General features: G+C 41.4%; 1 protein-coding gene across 6 annotated transcripts in view; it reads right to left on the bottom strand.

Moving 5' to 3' along the window:
• LOC307029008 (E3 ubiquitin-protein ligase SH3RF3-like) overlaps positions 1-17,187 on the bottom strand; it is a 120,336-nt gene that overhangs the window by 47,315 nt on the left and 55,834 nt on the right. Inside the window, exon 1 of one of the 6 annotated variants that reach the window (XM_079664548.1) lies at positions 11,236-11,376. The exons of the other annotated variants lie outside the window; for them this stretch is intronic. Within the exon in view, the coding sequence (XP_079520674.1) occupies positions 11,236-11,265 (30 nt within the window). The 5' untranslated portion in view covers positions 11,266-11,376. Of the gene's footprint in view, positions 1-11,235; positions 11,377-17,187 lie in introns of those variants that run through there. 6 annotated transcript variants of the gene reach the window in all.

The raw sequence follows: 17,187 nt of genomic DNA, 5'->3' as shown, positions 1-17,187 counted from the left end.
CTGCTTTTCTTCCCTCTCCCAATAATTCCCCCTTTGTTCCTCTCCCCCCCCAGGCCAGCAGAATGGGGGGCCCTCCTGGAGGCTGCTGGGGGGCTCCATCAGGCTGGCTGGGTCTGATGCTCCACTTTGGGGGGAAGGAGGTGGAGCAGCTGGAGCGAGGGGCAGGTGACTCTCTCTATAAACTGAGCCAGGGGGCAAGAGGGCCAAACTGTTGGAAAAGGTCCCACCTGAATCTAAACAGTGGGCCAATTTCATTTTTTTATGTTATATAACTCTGGTTATTTCTGACGATACAAAATCCATCACAAGAGCGCTGTCACTGGAGGCATGTAAGACAGGTAATAATGTGAAAATCAGCACAGCTAAGTTCTCCTCTGACTCAAACGTTCACATTAACTAATGACAAGCTTTGAATGAAAATACTTATTTTGGTTACCATTAATTAATGAATTCCTGCACTGCTACTTAAGTCAAGTGTTGGCTCTTCAGATAAAATAAAAACTATTAGACATGTAAGGGAAACCACTTAAAAGATGTAAAGATGTGAACAGTTAATGTATATTTCCACTTTATTTTCTCTTCCCTTGACTCTTTTCTTTTCTCCCTCTATTGCCAATGCACTTCAGTGACTATGGCAGTGCTGGTCTCTTTATAGCGTTGTAAAAACATGACTCTATAAATGTTCAGGCAAGTTATCTTATGGACGTCATGTTTGAAAAAGACCCAGAGTCACTGTTAAGTTCACTCTGAACACTTGCCAGGAGCTGGTAGATTTCTGTAACACTTCCTCTGCCAGAGTAAACCTCCAACATGAACACATACTGCATAAGGTTGTAATAGATCTGTAGACATTTTAATGACCTAAACATACTACACATACACACAGTTGTTTATACTGCGTAAATATAGCCACGCTCTTAAAATAGTAATGTAATAAATGCAATTATGATTTGTATAATTGAATAATAAATAAATACTGTGGATATACAATTTGAGATATATTTTAATACCTCTCCTTGAATATTTTCTTTTTGTTGCAGAGCAGGGTAAACCAATCTCCTCGGAAATCCCCCTGATATAATTGCATTCTGCGTACACAACACAATCTACGTTTTCAGCTTTAATCTAACTCCGTACAGCATGAACATCCAGGAAAACTGCTTTACCTGCACGATCAACAGCATGTAAGGACTTAAATACAAAGCTGGGACATTTAAAACGTATCGTTTTCAATTTGTTCCACGGTTTTTACCGGGTGTGATAAGCAACATCATTCTATCACAAATGAATGATGGAAATGAGAGCACAATTACTCATCTCTTAGTCTAGACACACACTTTGATTATCCAGATTGGGTGCTGCTGCAGCAATAATCAGCTATTTGCCTGAAAGTTTTAAAATCCATCACTGAAGCATGTAATGCGCTCTTTCTGACAACCCTCTCCTTTTTTTGGTTTAAATTGTATTAAACTCACCAATATCCTCATGCCGTGTGCTGCCACCATAGTTAGAAGAGACGTTATCCTATAAAGAAAAGTCATCTCATCATTGTATGTGTTAGAAATGGTGTGAACGGCACAGACCTGGCCAGGATTGTCGTATTCTACATGTGTGAAGAGGATTTCTCAGTGTCGTACCTGTCAATGGCGCACTGTTATCATCACACACACACACACACACACACACACACACACACACACACACACACACACACACACACACACACACACACACACACACACACACACACACACACACACACACACACACACACACACACACACACACACACACACACACACACACACACACACACACACACACACACACACACACACACACACACACTTCCTATCCAGGGTGCTCTCTCACCCCTGTGGCGCAGTAATTAGGGCTTGTGGATTTCTGTTATGGACAGAAGGAGTGTGTGTTAGTGTGTGTGCCTGTGTGCCCTGCCCTATGGGACGTACACACAAACACACAAGTCCCTCCATCACCGAGATTCCCATCTGCTTAAGTGTGTGTGTGTCTGTCTGTGTGTGTATGTCTCCTGTATCCATGAGGTACAGGGAGGTGACTTGTCCTACATGGGACCTACTGCTCCATTCAACAAGGTCTCTATCTCACACACACACACACACACACACACACACACACACACACACACACACACACACACACACACACACACACACACACACACACACACACACACACACACACACACACGCACGCACAAACACACACACACACACACACACACACACACACACACACACACGCACACAAACGCACTTACACAGGGGCTGACCATGTGTGTTTGATAGATTGACATGTTGGTCTCTGTGGACCTTTTATAAAGATGAACCTGAGAATCAGTAGTGATAGCTAAATGGATACTTTTTGGGTAAATGATGATACAAATAGAATGACAAGAAGCCACACCAGATAACAACATAATACAATCCATGAAACATTTGCTAAATTATGATTTGAATCACAAGTTATTTAAATAAGATACATCTCCTAAACCCCCCAACCTTAACAACATCCCTACCCTACCTGATATTATTAATGTGGCTAATGTTATTCATTATTATTAAGTCGCCAACATCTGAGCTTTCTCACTCCTGTATCGTCTACTTTACTTTAAATGAGGCCATCACTTTAAGAATGAACATTGAACTGTAAAAGATTGAGACTATTACCTGATTAGGAAATGTGTACTGGAGTAATGAATTTGTTTAGAGGTTGGGTCTTCTTCTCATAGACTTCTAAACAATGAGCATCTTATCAGCATCTTTAGGATATGTAACAAAACATACTTTTCAGGCACATATTGATAGATACATACGCACATACACACCTTTATAATAGGATTAGAGACTTTATGCCACACACTCACATACAAGCTGAACTTATGATAAATCAATGACCAACAGCCACCTTTAGCTCTGTGTAGGTAGGCGTTAACAACAAGCGGTTTCTTCTGCTAGATTGGCTGAAACATCACGCGGCGATCTATTATATCAGACAGCATCAAGAAACAGAAACCCTAGGAGTACATTTGTATCACTGTTGTTGACATTTTGACTAACGCTGCAAGCACCAGCAGAAGACCCATGAGGCCAATATTGATACTTATAATAGAAAAGCCTATGAAACAATTGTTCATACTTTGACCGTTTAATACTGAAGTCATTAGGGATTCAAATTGAGACTATGTTGATAGCGACATCATAACAAAGTTAAGTGAATGAACAGTCATGTAAGACTGAAAAAGAGCCTAACAAATATCTTTAAAGTGGAAGATGTTTTTACACTTCAATGAAATTGAAAATATATAAAGATATGTAAATGTTTTCTTTGCTTTGTTACAACTTTCCAAAATTATTTTGTTTAGTTCTACATTCAGGCACCTGCCACTTTAATACACTGAAGTGAACTGAACATCTCAAGTTAGCCTTTACCATGTATTATACACTTTATTATAATAAGCCACTTTGTGCCTATTGTAAAGTAGCAGTTGTCAAGTAGCATCATTTATTTTGAGCAATTTGCATTTTGAACAGGCTTTAACGGTGGACAGCAGCCTGGCCTCTCTTGTTTCAGTGATGGCTTTTTTTATGTTGTTAAATGTCATGTCATTGTCATCAGCACAAACCTTCTTCGACATATTAATAGCTTCTCCTGAGGACACATTCAACTAATGTGTCTCAGTTTGAATAAATCAATCTGAATGTGTAAATACTTATAGCATTATATATAAAAACACAACATTGGCTCTAATAAGTACTTTAAGTTAACTTGACATCTCTGTAGATGAGACCATTTTGCACATTGGGAAGAATAAATGTTACACACGAGAGGCACAATCCTTATGTAGAAAATCCACTTTGGCCCCTAATATAAAGACCAAAGCTATGAAGCACTGATTTATTTACTTTTATTACTTAATATACCTACCTTTTATTACCTATATTACTTAAAGACAGTCATTTAAAATGTTTTAATGTGACTCATAGGACGTACAAATTCCATTATGCAGTTTATCACAAATGCAGGTTCAAAATATTTGACAAATGCTGTCCTTTAACATATTTAAGTGCTGTTTGAAAATATAGGCTACACTTTTACAGTAGTCTTTTGTGTCTGCTCTGATTTTTCTATAATCTGGAAACAGAAGTTTACAAGCTGATATCTTTAGCCACACTAGCAGCTTGTCACTCAGTCTATCAGTCGGACCACCACTTTGTGCAGTTTTACATACCTCCAATTAGCTTGTGCATTTCCATGCAATTTGTAAGAGATATCCCAACTACCCAGAGGATGAAAGACTTGAGACATCTTGTTAAAACAAATTGCTGATACACATTTTTTTAAGGGTTCAATGTGATAGCTTTTTTAGAGCAGGATGCTTCTTAAGCTATTAAATTGATGTAAAAAAAAAGGCACAAAATGTACCTGTATTGAAAACTATAGTACTATAAATTGCTCACATTTGAACATAAAGCACATTATCCACCACGACTTAGATATACGGAAAGGTAAGATGTAGACGACCAGGCTGCTATGTTGGATAAAGCTCGCCTTGAGTTTAAAGCTTGGTCTACCTTTCTGAAAGCAATTTCACTCATATCATTGGCCATCAATATCCATAGAGTCCACTAACTTAATTTCAATTATACATTGCTCAGCTACACAGAAAATATTAAGTGAGCTGGAGAACATCATCAACGCACTGAATGTGAATGCACAGCAAACTTAGAGATAAGAATCTAAGTTAAAAACACGTCAACCTTTAAGAACTGCAGAAATAAAACAATGACCACAAGCTTGAGCATTACGCTGCGTTATGGTCGTGTCACCAGGTCACAAGAGGAAATGTGTTTACCAGAAGTTACATAAAAGTGGTAAAATAATATCTATAAAGTGAGCACCAATCCTCACAGGCAGGTTGGGTATTACAAAGACAAATCTGCTTATGTAGACTTATCTATAATAACAAAGCATGGTAAATAAGATGTCTACGAACACAGATGCATATCAATCTATTTATTTGTTTGTAAGGGAGATTGGAGAACACTGTGAACCAGAAGGAGAAACTTAATGGAGTGTGAAATGGAGGCTGTGGCTTTATTGGAGGAGATTGAGGTTTTATTGCTCGGTGGCCACAGCCCTGGTATCACCAATCAAAGAAAATGTGTTGAGTGGCAGCGAATCCCGGCCGCAGTAAATATCCCCTGACTGAGAGACCAAACCCTTTGTTTTGTCCTTTGTCTTTGTAGTCATTGAATGCCACTCTTTGATTTCTTTCAACTCATTATTTAATGTACGGTTGTTTTCTTGCTTACAAAATGGTGGTTTTCAGATTAAAATGGACTTCTGCTTTGTTTTGACAACACTGTCCTGTGGGTTCCTCTGGTGGGGACAGGAGTCACGGTAGCTCCCTGCCCTAACCTGCATCGATGCATAATTTCTGTCGCTATTCCTCAGAGGGAAGAAGATCTGATGGTGGAAGAAACTGCTGGCTGTTCCTAGTTCCTACAGAAACATTGTTTTGGTCTTGTGTATTGTACTGTGACACAAGGAAAGTCACCTAAATACCAAACTATAGTGGATGAAAGTTGCATATCTTTGAAGGATGTTGATTTTGATTTTTGACAAATAGTCTTGTTTATGTAAATATATTTGCACACTTATGTAAATATATTTAAAATGTTCGTACAAATGCAAAACTTTTTAATGTGATATCTTGTTTTAATAGTTACTTTATTTTTGGTGTATTCATATTTTAATTTGTATTCTATTTAATCTTTATTTTTACCCTGTGTGAATCCTGTTTCTCATTCTGTTCTGACACTGTTGCTGCTTTTAAAGCCTGCATTTCCCAAAGGGGTTAAATAAAGTTCCATCTTATTTGATCTGATCTTATCTTATTGATCATTAACCATGGATAGAAAATAATAAAATAAACCATTTATAATGAATTAATGTCTCTGACCCATTAAATAATTACCAAAATACGTTTTTGTCCTTGCGGATAGCTTACTTGTTTTTGTTTAGAAATTGCAATATGTCAACATACTGTGAGACCCGCGGCTCAGAGACAGAGTGTCCAGCCCCAAGAAGCGAGTCTGATTACGTCTCCACCAGGCGGGAGGATTAGTATCCAAAGAGGGGGGATTATTTCTCATAAAGGTGTTCACCTCTGTCTCTGGGTCATTAGCTCGTAGAGGGGTGCTCTAGTTGTTTCCCAGGAGCAACATCATCGCCCTGCTGCGTCATATGACTCCAGTGTTGGCAGCACAAACGGCTGTCTCATCATCTCCCCCATTGAATAAGTTATAGTATTTTTATTTTAACGTGTTGCAAAGGGTTGTCTGTTTGATTACTTAACAGATGTACTATTATTTTCATACACTGTTAAACCTAAAGCAATGAGTAGCTAAATTATTATTGTTTGTGTAATGGTTAATTATTGACATCCGCAGTGTCTTCAAAGTGTTTCCACTTTAAGCCGACAATTCATTAGTATGTACACAGATATTTTGTCTATACTGTACGTGCACAAAAAAAAACCCACTTAACCACAATACATATTTTAAGAATAGCCAATAACATGTTTACTATTGCACATTTCAGTATCTTCTTGTTATTTTCAAAAACAGAATTAAATTAAATAGGTGAGAAATGTTACCCGATAAAACAGTGCAGACATATTTATTTGAATTCAAATGTAACTCATGGGTATTACAGTAATGTGTGTGCCACCTTTTAAGAATTGAGACTCAATTTTTGAGGTGTCACATCAAAAGGCAATATTTGCATACTGTGCAGAGGACGTGGAGGAGCTTCAGGTTAAGTGAGCTTTGAAGTAAATTTGAGGAATTAAAGGGAATAAATGCTCTTCTTTGGAGTACTGGAACAACCTCTGTATCCTGGAGTCTCTCATCTGTCAACTGTACTGCTCTGCAACACTAACACTCCACAGCCAGTGTGTGTGTGTGTGTGTGTGTGTGTGTGTGTGTGTGTGTGTGTGTGTGTGTGTGTGTGTGTGTGTGTGTGTGTGTGTGTGTGTGTGTGTGTGTGTGTGTGTGTGTGTGTGTGTGTGTGTGTGTGTGTGTGTGTGTGTGTGTGTGAAGGATGTTGGATGGGACAGGATGTTCCACTCCGCTCATATCCTCATCCATTTTCACAGCACCAAAACCATTTTCTGTCCCTTTTAGTCCATCTATTCACCTCCCTGCAGACACTCTCTCTCTCTCTTTAACTGTGATTACTCTGCTTGCTCTTCTCTTTGCTCACCCGTCCTTGGAGGGGCACTGGGCCATTACAACTCTTTTCCTCAAGGGGTGAGTGTGAGAGAGTTTGTGTGTGTGGTGATAGCATAGTAAATCTGCAGTGCTCTTTTTCCACTATGCTGTGAGAGCGGCATTCGATCTTGCTGCGCAGTTTTATTAGGGCAGACACTCAAGTACAACACAACACACACACACACACACACACACACACACACACACACACACACACACACACACACACACACACACACACACACACACACACACACACACACACACACACACACACACACACACACACACACACACACACACACACACACACACACACACACACACACACACACACACACACACACACACAGATAGGATGTTTAGATGATGTTAAAATGCTCACGATCACACACAAACACTTCCCAAAGATGTAGTGGGAGTACCAGTAAATAATAAAACGCTGTTATATATTAAGGTACGAAATGTAAAACAACAAATAATGTCGACATGCGCGCACACACACCCACCCACCCACACACACACACACACACACACACACACACACACACACACACACACACACACACACACACACACACACACACACACACACACACACACACACACACACACACACACACACACACACACACACACACACACACACACACACACAGCCTGTCTGGCAGTAATTCAGTGCACTATTGATTCACTTTCTATCTATAATTCATGACACAATAAACACACCTCAGGTAAAGTGGACGGACACACACAAAAAAAAACACACAAACATGCATGTGCACACACACACACACACACACACACACACACACACACACACACACACACACACACACACACTCACACACACACTCACACACACTGACACAGTTTCTGAGAAGTAGGAAGACGAGAAACATGAGAGGCCGTCTAGCTCACAACTCATACTTGGTCTTACAAGCAATATCAGAATCTCACACATACACAATTAAACTCTATTACATATACATATACATTCATACATATTGCTAAACACTTTTACACGCACAATCATACTCTCTTTCACACACTTTTGTCTGGGCCATAAATCAAACTTACTTACATACCAAACTGTACTTTCTTTGATACACTATTATTCCCACTTACAGACAACATCATACTACAATAATACTCTAGTAGTGTATGCAAGATAGAAAACTTTGTGTGTGAGAAAGAATGATAGTGTATGTGAGAGAGGAATTGTAGTATGTAATGCATATGCGCATGGGCGTAATTTCCACTGGGAACAGGGGAGACATGTCCCCCCCACTTTTCAAAATCCTGTTTGTCCCCCCCCCACACTTTTCAAATGTGTTTTATCAGACCCGGCGCCGTGGGAGGGCCCCGGAAAATGTATAAAACAATAGCACTTTACCTCTGCTTACACCTATATGCCGTGAGCTGATAATCGAGCCTTCATTGTAACAGTCTCAGCTGTACTGTGTATGTGCGTGTGGGGAGTGTTGCAGTAGAACATTCCACTGTAGCATCCGGTACATTAATGGGAAACCCTATATGTTTGAGCACCCTCTATGAAACGTCAAGCTACCCCACAGAACCCCCAAAAGAAAATCTCTGGCGCTGCCATTGGCCGCGGCACATTACGTTTTTGTGTGCCCTCCCATGAAAATCATATGAACCCTCTGTAGATTTGTTCTGGCGCCTGTGTGTGTGTGTGTTTCACGAGCAGTGTTGGGCAAGTTACTTTAAAAAAGTAACTTGTAATAGTTATAGTTACTGCTCTCAAAAAAAGTAACTAGTTACTTTGTTAGTTACTCAATTGTACAAGTAACTAGTAATACGTTACTTTACTTTAAAAATAATAACAATAAAAATACAAGCTTTTGACTAGTTCTCTGAGTACATCTGGGTCACTGCTGGTGGTTGAGACGGTGGGGTCTTTGGCGACTAGTTTTATAGCCCCATGTACATTAGTAGGTGCTTCAGGAGATTGGCATTGCTGTTTTTCGATGTGGAAAATGCTTTCTGTCCTGCACACAGTTTACATTTGACCGTAATATTTTGTGCGTCCTTTATCGCCACAAATTGAAAATAGTGGTTATATTTCCAAGTTGTAAATGCGCTGCTGCTCTCGCTGATACTTGCATCTGCCATTGTGTGTGTGTGTGTGTGTGTGTGTGTGTGTGTGTGTGTGTGTGTGTGTGTGTGTGTGTGTGTGTGTTTGTGTGTGTGTGTGTGTGTGTGTGTGTGCTGGTGGTGAGCGTTGCCGTGTGTGTGTGTGTGTGTGTGTGTGTGTGTGTGTGTGTGTGTGTGTGTGTGTGTGTGTGTGTGTGTGTGTGTTTGTGTGTGTGTGTGTGTGTGTGTGTGTGTGTATGTGTTGGTGTGTGTATTTTCCCCATAAGGCAAGACCCGCCCAACTGTGTCTCTGATTGGCTTACCCTGAAATGTTACCCCGCGTTAACCAATATCACTCCTCTATGGTTACTTTCACTTTTCCATGGTGCTGTGAGAGGACATCGCTGTATTCGCCTGTAAGTTACATCCGCAGGGAGATTCGGTTCAGTTCCATCCGTTCCATCCATCCATATACAGTCTATGGTTCCATCACATAATGTAACGCAGTAACGCACCATTTAAATCACAGTAACAATAACGGCGTTACTTAATGGGAATAGGTAACTAGTAATGCTATTAGTTACCGCAAAAACTTTGCAACTTTACTTTTTACTTTACTTTGTAACGCGTTAGTCCCAACACTGGTCACGAGTGCATTTTGTGTGAGTGTATGAGCGCGCGCGCGAGAGAGAGAGAGAGAGAGAGAGAGAGAGAGAGAGAGAGAGAGAGAGATAGAGAGAGAGAGAGAGTTACGGGGGTTGTTTTTAGCAAGTTATCTCAGTGGCAAGTTATCTCAGTGGGTCTCAAACGGTTTGGTCATCTATGTAAACAAATATTTCCATCTATTTAATATAGTAAATTAAGAAATCATTCCAATATAGGTCAGTACAAAAATAAAAACACAGTTTAAAAGGGGAGTGATTAGTAAAATATGCATAAATAAAAAGAAAATATGCAGACTAGGTAAGATAAAGATAGGAGAGAGGAGTTTATCAAATATTTGTTATTGGTTGTGAGCATATTCTAATGGTTTTTTGATTATTTAAATATATACAGTTCTGTTTCATATGAGTGTTGAGAGCTGTATCCATAACTCCCTTCATTTTGCCCTCAAAGTGCACCAGATTGATGCATTTAACTTCAATTTAAAGAAAACAAAATCTTCCCGGGGTTGTGAGGTCCACCAAAAAATAAAACAGGTTCACATGGATATAAAAGCAGATAACAAATTTCACTCTGTGTGTCACGATTCTCATGTCATGTCACGTTTCTATGTCTAGGTTTGGGTGTTTTTACTGTTCTCTCTATCATGTTCTCCTCCTGGGTTATTGTCTGGTCCTTTTCCCTGTGTTTTTCCTCTTGTCGTTAGTTTCCCTGGTGTGTCTAGTTATCTGATTGTGTTCACCTGTGGCCCTTGTGTTTCTCCTGCCCTGCCCAGCTGTTTCTTGTCCTGTGATTACCCTTCTGTGTATTTAGTCTTGTCTCCTCCTGTGTTCAGTGTTGGTGCTTCTTTTGTTCGTGACTTAGTTCACCGGAGAGTGTTTTGTCTGTTCCAAGTTTATTCTAGACCTTGAAATAAAGGTATTATCAAATGTTATCTGCGTTTGGGTCCTACCTGTTTCACTCTCCGTATCAGAAAGCACCAACCAACAAATGGACCCAGCAGATGATCCATGGGAGGTAGAATTACAGCATTTTACCTTCTATCTGGCTTGCTGCTTCGATTGGTGGAAGGAAGCGTCCAGTGTTCGGCATAAGAGGGCCGCTCTGGTAGAGGCGCACCGGTTGGCAGCAGAGAAACCATGTTTTGTTGAGTTCTTACCTGACTGGATTTTGGACTTCCTTTCAACATGTGATTCCCGGCCTGCTAGCCCCAGGCATGCTTGCCCACACAGCCATGGATCCGTGTTCCGGTTCCTTGCCCAGCAGCCATGGTTCCGGCTCTAGTGCCGGCCCCAGCAGCCATGGTCCCTGCTCCAGAGCCGGACCTTACAGCCATGTTTCCGGCTCCAGAACCGGACCATACAGCCATGTTTCCGGCTCCAGTGCCGGCCCCAGCAGTCATGTTTCCGGCTCCAGAACCGGACCTTACAGCCATGTTTCCGGCTCCAGAACCGGCCCCCACAGCCACGTTTCCGGCTCCAGAACCGGACCTTACAGCCATGTTTCCGGCTCCAGTGCCGGCCCCAGCAGTCATGTTTCCGGCTCCAGAACCGGACCTTACAGCCATGTTTCCGGCTCCAGAACCGGCCCATTCAGCCATGGTCCCTGCTCCAGAACCGGCCCCCACAGCCACGTTTCCGGCTCCAGAACCGGACCTTACAGCCATGTTTCCGGCTCCAGAACAGGACCTTACAGACATGGTCCCGGCTTCAGTACCGGCTTCAGTACCGGCTCCAGTAACCATGGTCCCGACTCCAGTTTCGGCTATAGGACTGGCTGTCTGTCCGCCGCCAGCTCTCCGTGTCCTGTCGGCATACCGGCCGACTCCAGCACCTCGTCTCCTGTTGGCTGTCCGTCCGACGCCAGCTCCCCGTGTCCTGTCGGCGTACCGACCGATTCAAGTCCTCTCTCAAGTTCCCTCTCAAGTTCCTTCTCGAGTCATCTCTCAAGTCTCCATTCAAGTCTCCTCTCGGGTGCCTTCTCAAGTCTCCTCTCGAGCTACCTCTCGAGTCACCTCTCAAGTCTCCTCTCAAGTCCCTGCTCAAGTCCCCTCTCCAGTCTCCTCTCAAGTTCCTGCTCAAGCCCTCTCTCGAGTTCCCTCTCGAGTCCCCTCTCGAGTCTCTTCTCAAGTTCCCCTCTAAAGTCTCTTCTCGAGTCCCCTCTCGAGCTATCTCTCGAGTCCCATCTACAGTCCCCTTTCAAGTCTCCTCTCAAGTCCCTGCTCAAGTCCCCTCTCCAGTCTCCTTTCAAGTTCCTACCCGAGTCACCTCTCAAGTCACCTCTCAAGTCACCTCTCGAGTCAACTCTCGAGTCAACTCTCAAGTCACCTCTCGAGCTCCCTCTCGAGTTCCCTCTCAAGTCTCCGTTCAAGTTCCCTCTCAAGATCCCTCTCAAGTCATCTCTCAAGTCAACTGTCAAGTTTCCTCTCGAGTCTCCACTCAAGTCCCTTGTCCTGTACCGTTGGAGGTTCCGCTGGGGGTCCTGCCAACCCTATGTCCTGTACCGTTGGAGGTCCCGCAGACTGCTCTTCTGCCGGGGTTCCTGCCAACCCAATGTCCTGTGCCGTTGGAGATTCCGCTGGGGGTCCTGCTGGGAGTCCTGCCAACCCTATGTCCTGTGCTGTTGGAGGTCCCGCAGACTACTCTTCTGCCGGGGGTCCTGCCAACCCCATGTCCTGTGCCGTTGTAGGTCCCACAGACTACTCTTCTGCCGCGGGTCCTGCCAACTCTATGTCCCGTGCCGTTGGAGGTTCCGACTGCTCTCCTGCCGGGGGTCCTGCCGGCCCTGTGTCCTCTACCGTGGGGGATCTTGCCGACACCGGCTCCTGCCCGGCCTCCGGAGCTGTCCGGTCTTCGCCCTCGAGCCCGGTCCCCTGAGTTCGCCCGCTGTGGTCTTCACCCCTCCTCGAACTCTGCCTTGCCCCCGGGCCGTCCGCCCGAGACCACCTCCTCGAACTCTGCCTTGCGCCCCGGGCCGTCCGCCTGAGACCTTATTTATTGCAAGTAAGGAAGTTCTTTTGGTCTTAATATGCTCAATATGGGCCTAATAAGGCAGTAGTACCACAAGAATAGTAATTCTCCCATAATAACACTTAACACATATGATCTATCCTTGTGTAACAAGACATGAAACTATAAGCGTTAATTAAGTCTAAACAACTCAAAATTAGGTATTTCTATCAAAGAATATGTTCCCTATTCTAAAGTGAAGTCTTGTTTATAACCAATAAGCTAGCAGTTTGACTCTAATTGACCTGAACAGGTTCCCTATTCTAAAGTTGCCTCCTCTTCACACTTTGTAAATACATTATAGCACGCAACTACTGAAATTAACCTCAACAGCACATGAACAAAGTACCCCCACGTTGAAATATCTGTTTTATTAATGAACCACTAAAGAGAGGTTCAGACACATCCCAAAACATGTCAAGTTTCTCCAAGGCTGAGAACACATATGCAGCCTGTACTTCTTAATAAAAACTGATTTTTAACAGTTTATTTATTTGTGATCATACTGTGTGACCTGCTTGTATGTACTTACACAATAGGTGTACTGTTCTCTATTTGTTGTACTGTCTCAGTGTGAACAGAGATTAAACAGCCAGCCAAACTCTTTTGAGAGCAGGGAGTGAGCAGCCATGCTCCCTTATTGACTTATTTGCAGACAGACACACACACACACATACACATACACATACACACACACACACACACACACACACACACACACACACACACACACACACACACACGTGTCTAGCCGGCAGCTAGCAGGAGTTCATTCATCTCAACCTTGTCTTCACCTCTCCATCTCTCCCTCGTTCCTCCTCTCTCTTAACTTTCTCAGCACATCACTCCAGCTTAGCTCCGGTGCCACACTTCCCTACTCTGCTCTCACTCATCCTCCTCTTTCCCTCCCTTTCTCTGAGTAATCTAAAACTAAAGCTCTGGAATAAAACAGGATCATCCTCTGGGATGATGTGCAGTAAAATGTCACAGGGAATCTGCCTTTCAGATGTTGATATTTAGAGAGATAATAAGGAATTGTGCTTTGGAGATTACACCGAATGCTTTGATATTTGTCCAGTCGTTTCTAAGATACCTCCGGAGCAACCTGACAGACGGCAGGCTGGCAGAAAAAAACATAAGCTACTAGCAGGCAAAATATGTCACAGTAGGAAAGAGACAGAGGGAAAGTCAGGTGTAGAGCTTCATTGTTAGTCAATACACATACATATACTGTATATTGCCAACTATTTGATAATCAATGAAGTGTTAAAGAAAAGGCTTTTTCAGCCTCTTAAATATGGACATTTACTGCTTTCATCTGTCATCACATTACAATACAATAAATGCTTGGATTTTGGATTACATTAAAAGGGATATCGCAATGTAATTTAAAAAACTCAGCTGGACATTTATCTGATAAATCTGATCTAGAAAATAATCAACAGTAATCCAAAGGAAAACAGTAATTAGTTGCAACCCTACATAAAAGCACCTTGTGATGTGGCTTATATTTTTGTTTATTTTGGAGACAAAATAAAGTGAACCCTGCAGGCATTACTAAGTACTTCAAAACCACAGTGGACAACACAATAGTAAAATCTATTCATTAAAAATCCCTCACAATTTGACATATCTGCACACTAACACACACTTTCTCTTTTAGCACCATATGGCAAAAGCCACTTCACAGAGCGTGTTTGTTTTTATTGAAATGAATGGGTCAGTGAGCGTGAGCACTGCACCCAGCAATCAGCGTTAATCATGTGTGTGTTGGAGCACCGCTGATAGTTCGAAGCTCGGTCAGATGGATGGGATTTTTCACACGTTTGTTCGAACTTGTGTGCTAATGCAATGCTTTTTTAACCTCTTATTGACAATAACGTGTTTTTGTTAGGGGTTGGATAATACAGCATCATTGTTTACCTCACTGATAGATCAGGCTGTGAATCAACCCTCAATACTTTCTGAATTCAGTGTTGTACAACATTGTGCTTTTTTCATGGAAACTAATAAGGTCTAATAAGATTATTACTGCTCAGTAATAATTACAATACTAATCCTACTAATACCTTCTATAGCTTGTTAAGAAGGGCTTCTCCCTGGACTCCCATAAGCATTATTACATTCAAAGTATAGTTTGTTAGGGAAGCCCTGAAAAGCAAGTGTGAAAAAAAGTCTGATCTGAACTGCTGGATAAAATATGTTTTTTACACTGTTACTTCTTCTGTAAAACCGATAGAACAAGTAAGACATTTGCCAGGTGAATAAGAAGTTTTAACAGGATAATTTTAAGTTATGTTTTCTCCACCTGTGATGTGACAGCTGAAAAACATTATTATGAATTATGCATGCACTTGGACACATGTGTGTTAGCAATATATGTAACATGACTGTCTTTATTTTAGCTAGAAAACATGAACGCTTGTATAACTAATGAGAGCTTGGGGCAGCGGTGTACTTTTGGCCAACATGGGCATTTCAACAACAAACCCTTAGGAAAACGATCCCTGCAAAAACGTTTTCTCAACTGTTTTTGAGTCATAAACATAAGAAACCATTCGGATAAGACGGTTGGTTCATCAATATTTCCATCCTTTGGCTCGGGTAAAATGTATACCAGAGGTATCAAATAGATCTTTTGTTCTTCAAAATCAATGAGAATTTCATCTCCTGCATCTCAGTACTTTGTTTCAGCTGCGTTACTGCAGCCTAATATACTGTACAGAGATATTCTCAAACTGGTGTGTGCTTCTGATTATACTTGACTAAAATCATTTTGGAGACAAATGAATAAGGGATATACCTATTACACTATACAGATTGACACATATATACATTACATAAGATGATATGTTTTTAAAATCATGAAAATATGCGTATGATACAACAAAGGACAGTGGAGAGCACAGAATAACGGCTGCACCCTCCAAGCAGAGACAACCTGTCACACTGAATTATAATTGTTTCTGCACACGCACAAACACAAAGTTATCTTCAACCTGCCCTCAGACGGTTTTACAATGATGTGTAAACTTTCATCTTCACATTGAATATTCTGTGTGAATATCATCCATGATGTACTTTCATGACTTCACGTCAGGCTCCCTGCATTGAATGTGTTTGACTGAGTGAACGACTGAGATAGAGGCAATGACAGAAAGAGAGGAATAGGGCGCGAGATGGGAGGGAGTAACGACAGCGAGCTTTAGTGCAGAAAGAGAGGGGATCGCATGCATATTCATGAGACTCATTTCCATCTGAGCTGTGAGAGAATGTGTAAAAAAAACACAAAAAACACATACAGCAGAGCTTGATAAATATGCAAGCTGTTCAGTGCCAGTGGAGCTGTGAAAAGGATGTCTTACCTGAAGGAGTATCCGAAATGTCGCATCAAGGGAGGCAGGGAGGGAAAACAGAAAGGGAGAAGAGAATTAATATCAGTATTTATCGACAGAATTAATCCTCAATAAGTTCTTCAATTAAATGTAGCTTACAATGTATTAACTGTAACAAGTACATCACACTTCGCAGCTGACTGTTAAACAAACATTAAGTTCCACAGACTCAGAGGCAATTACACTGAGGGATAATATTCAATATTTTATCAGAATATACTGAAGCAGTTACATCATTAAACACTGATTACATGATGCAATAACTAAAATAAGACTTGACATGCCACCTGATGGTTATCATAGGGTTATTTATTAGAAGAATCTCCAATCTGTGCAGTTAAATACAATGTTTTTGCAATATGATAATTAATAAAAAATGCACTTAATACATTGTAATTCTGAATGATGTTTTTGATCTCAGATCTATCTTTGAAACAGAGACGACCTGATTCAATAAAATGAAATGAGATGGCATAATGATGACACAGATGTAATACTGATGTTAGAATAACACATCTCTTATTGCATCATCTATTGGAAGAAAACTAGGTCCAAAACAATGTTGCAGCAACAAATTATGCCAAACTTATAGAGAGCAAAGCAATTTATTCAAGCTGCATTCCCCCAAACATATCTCTGGAAATATATGTTAATCATAGTGTATTTTTTTTTAAATATATTTGCACCACAGTAACATAGGCAATATGC

The sequence above is a fragment of the Notothenia rossii genome (genome assembly GCF_949606895.1).
Source record: "Notothenia rossii genome assembly, chromosome: 2".
NCBI lineage: Eukaryota > Metazoa > Chordata > Actinopteri > Perciformes > Nototheniidae > Notothenia > Notothenia rossii.
Note: the sequence above shows the minus strand (reverse complement) of the source record. Positions and strands in the feature narration are given on the sequence as shown.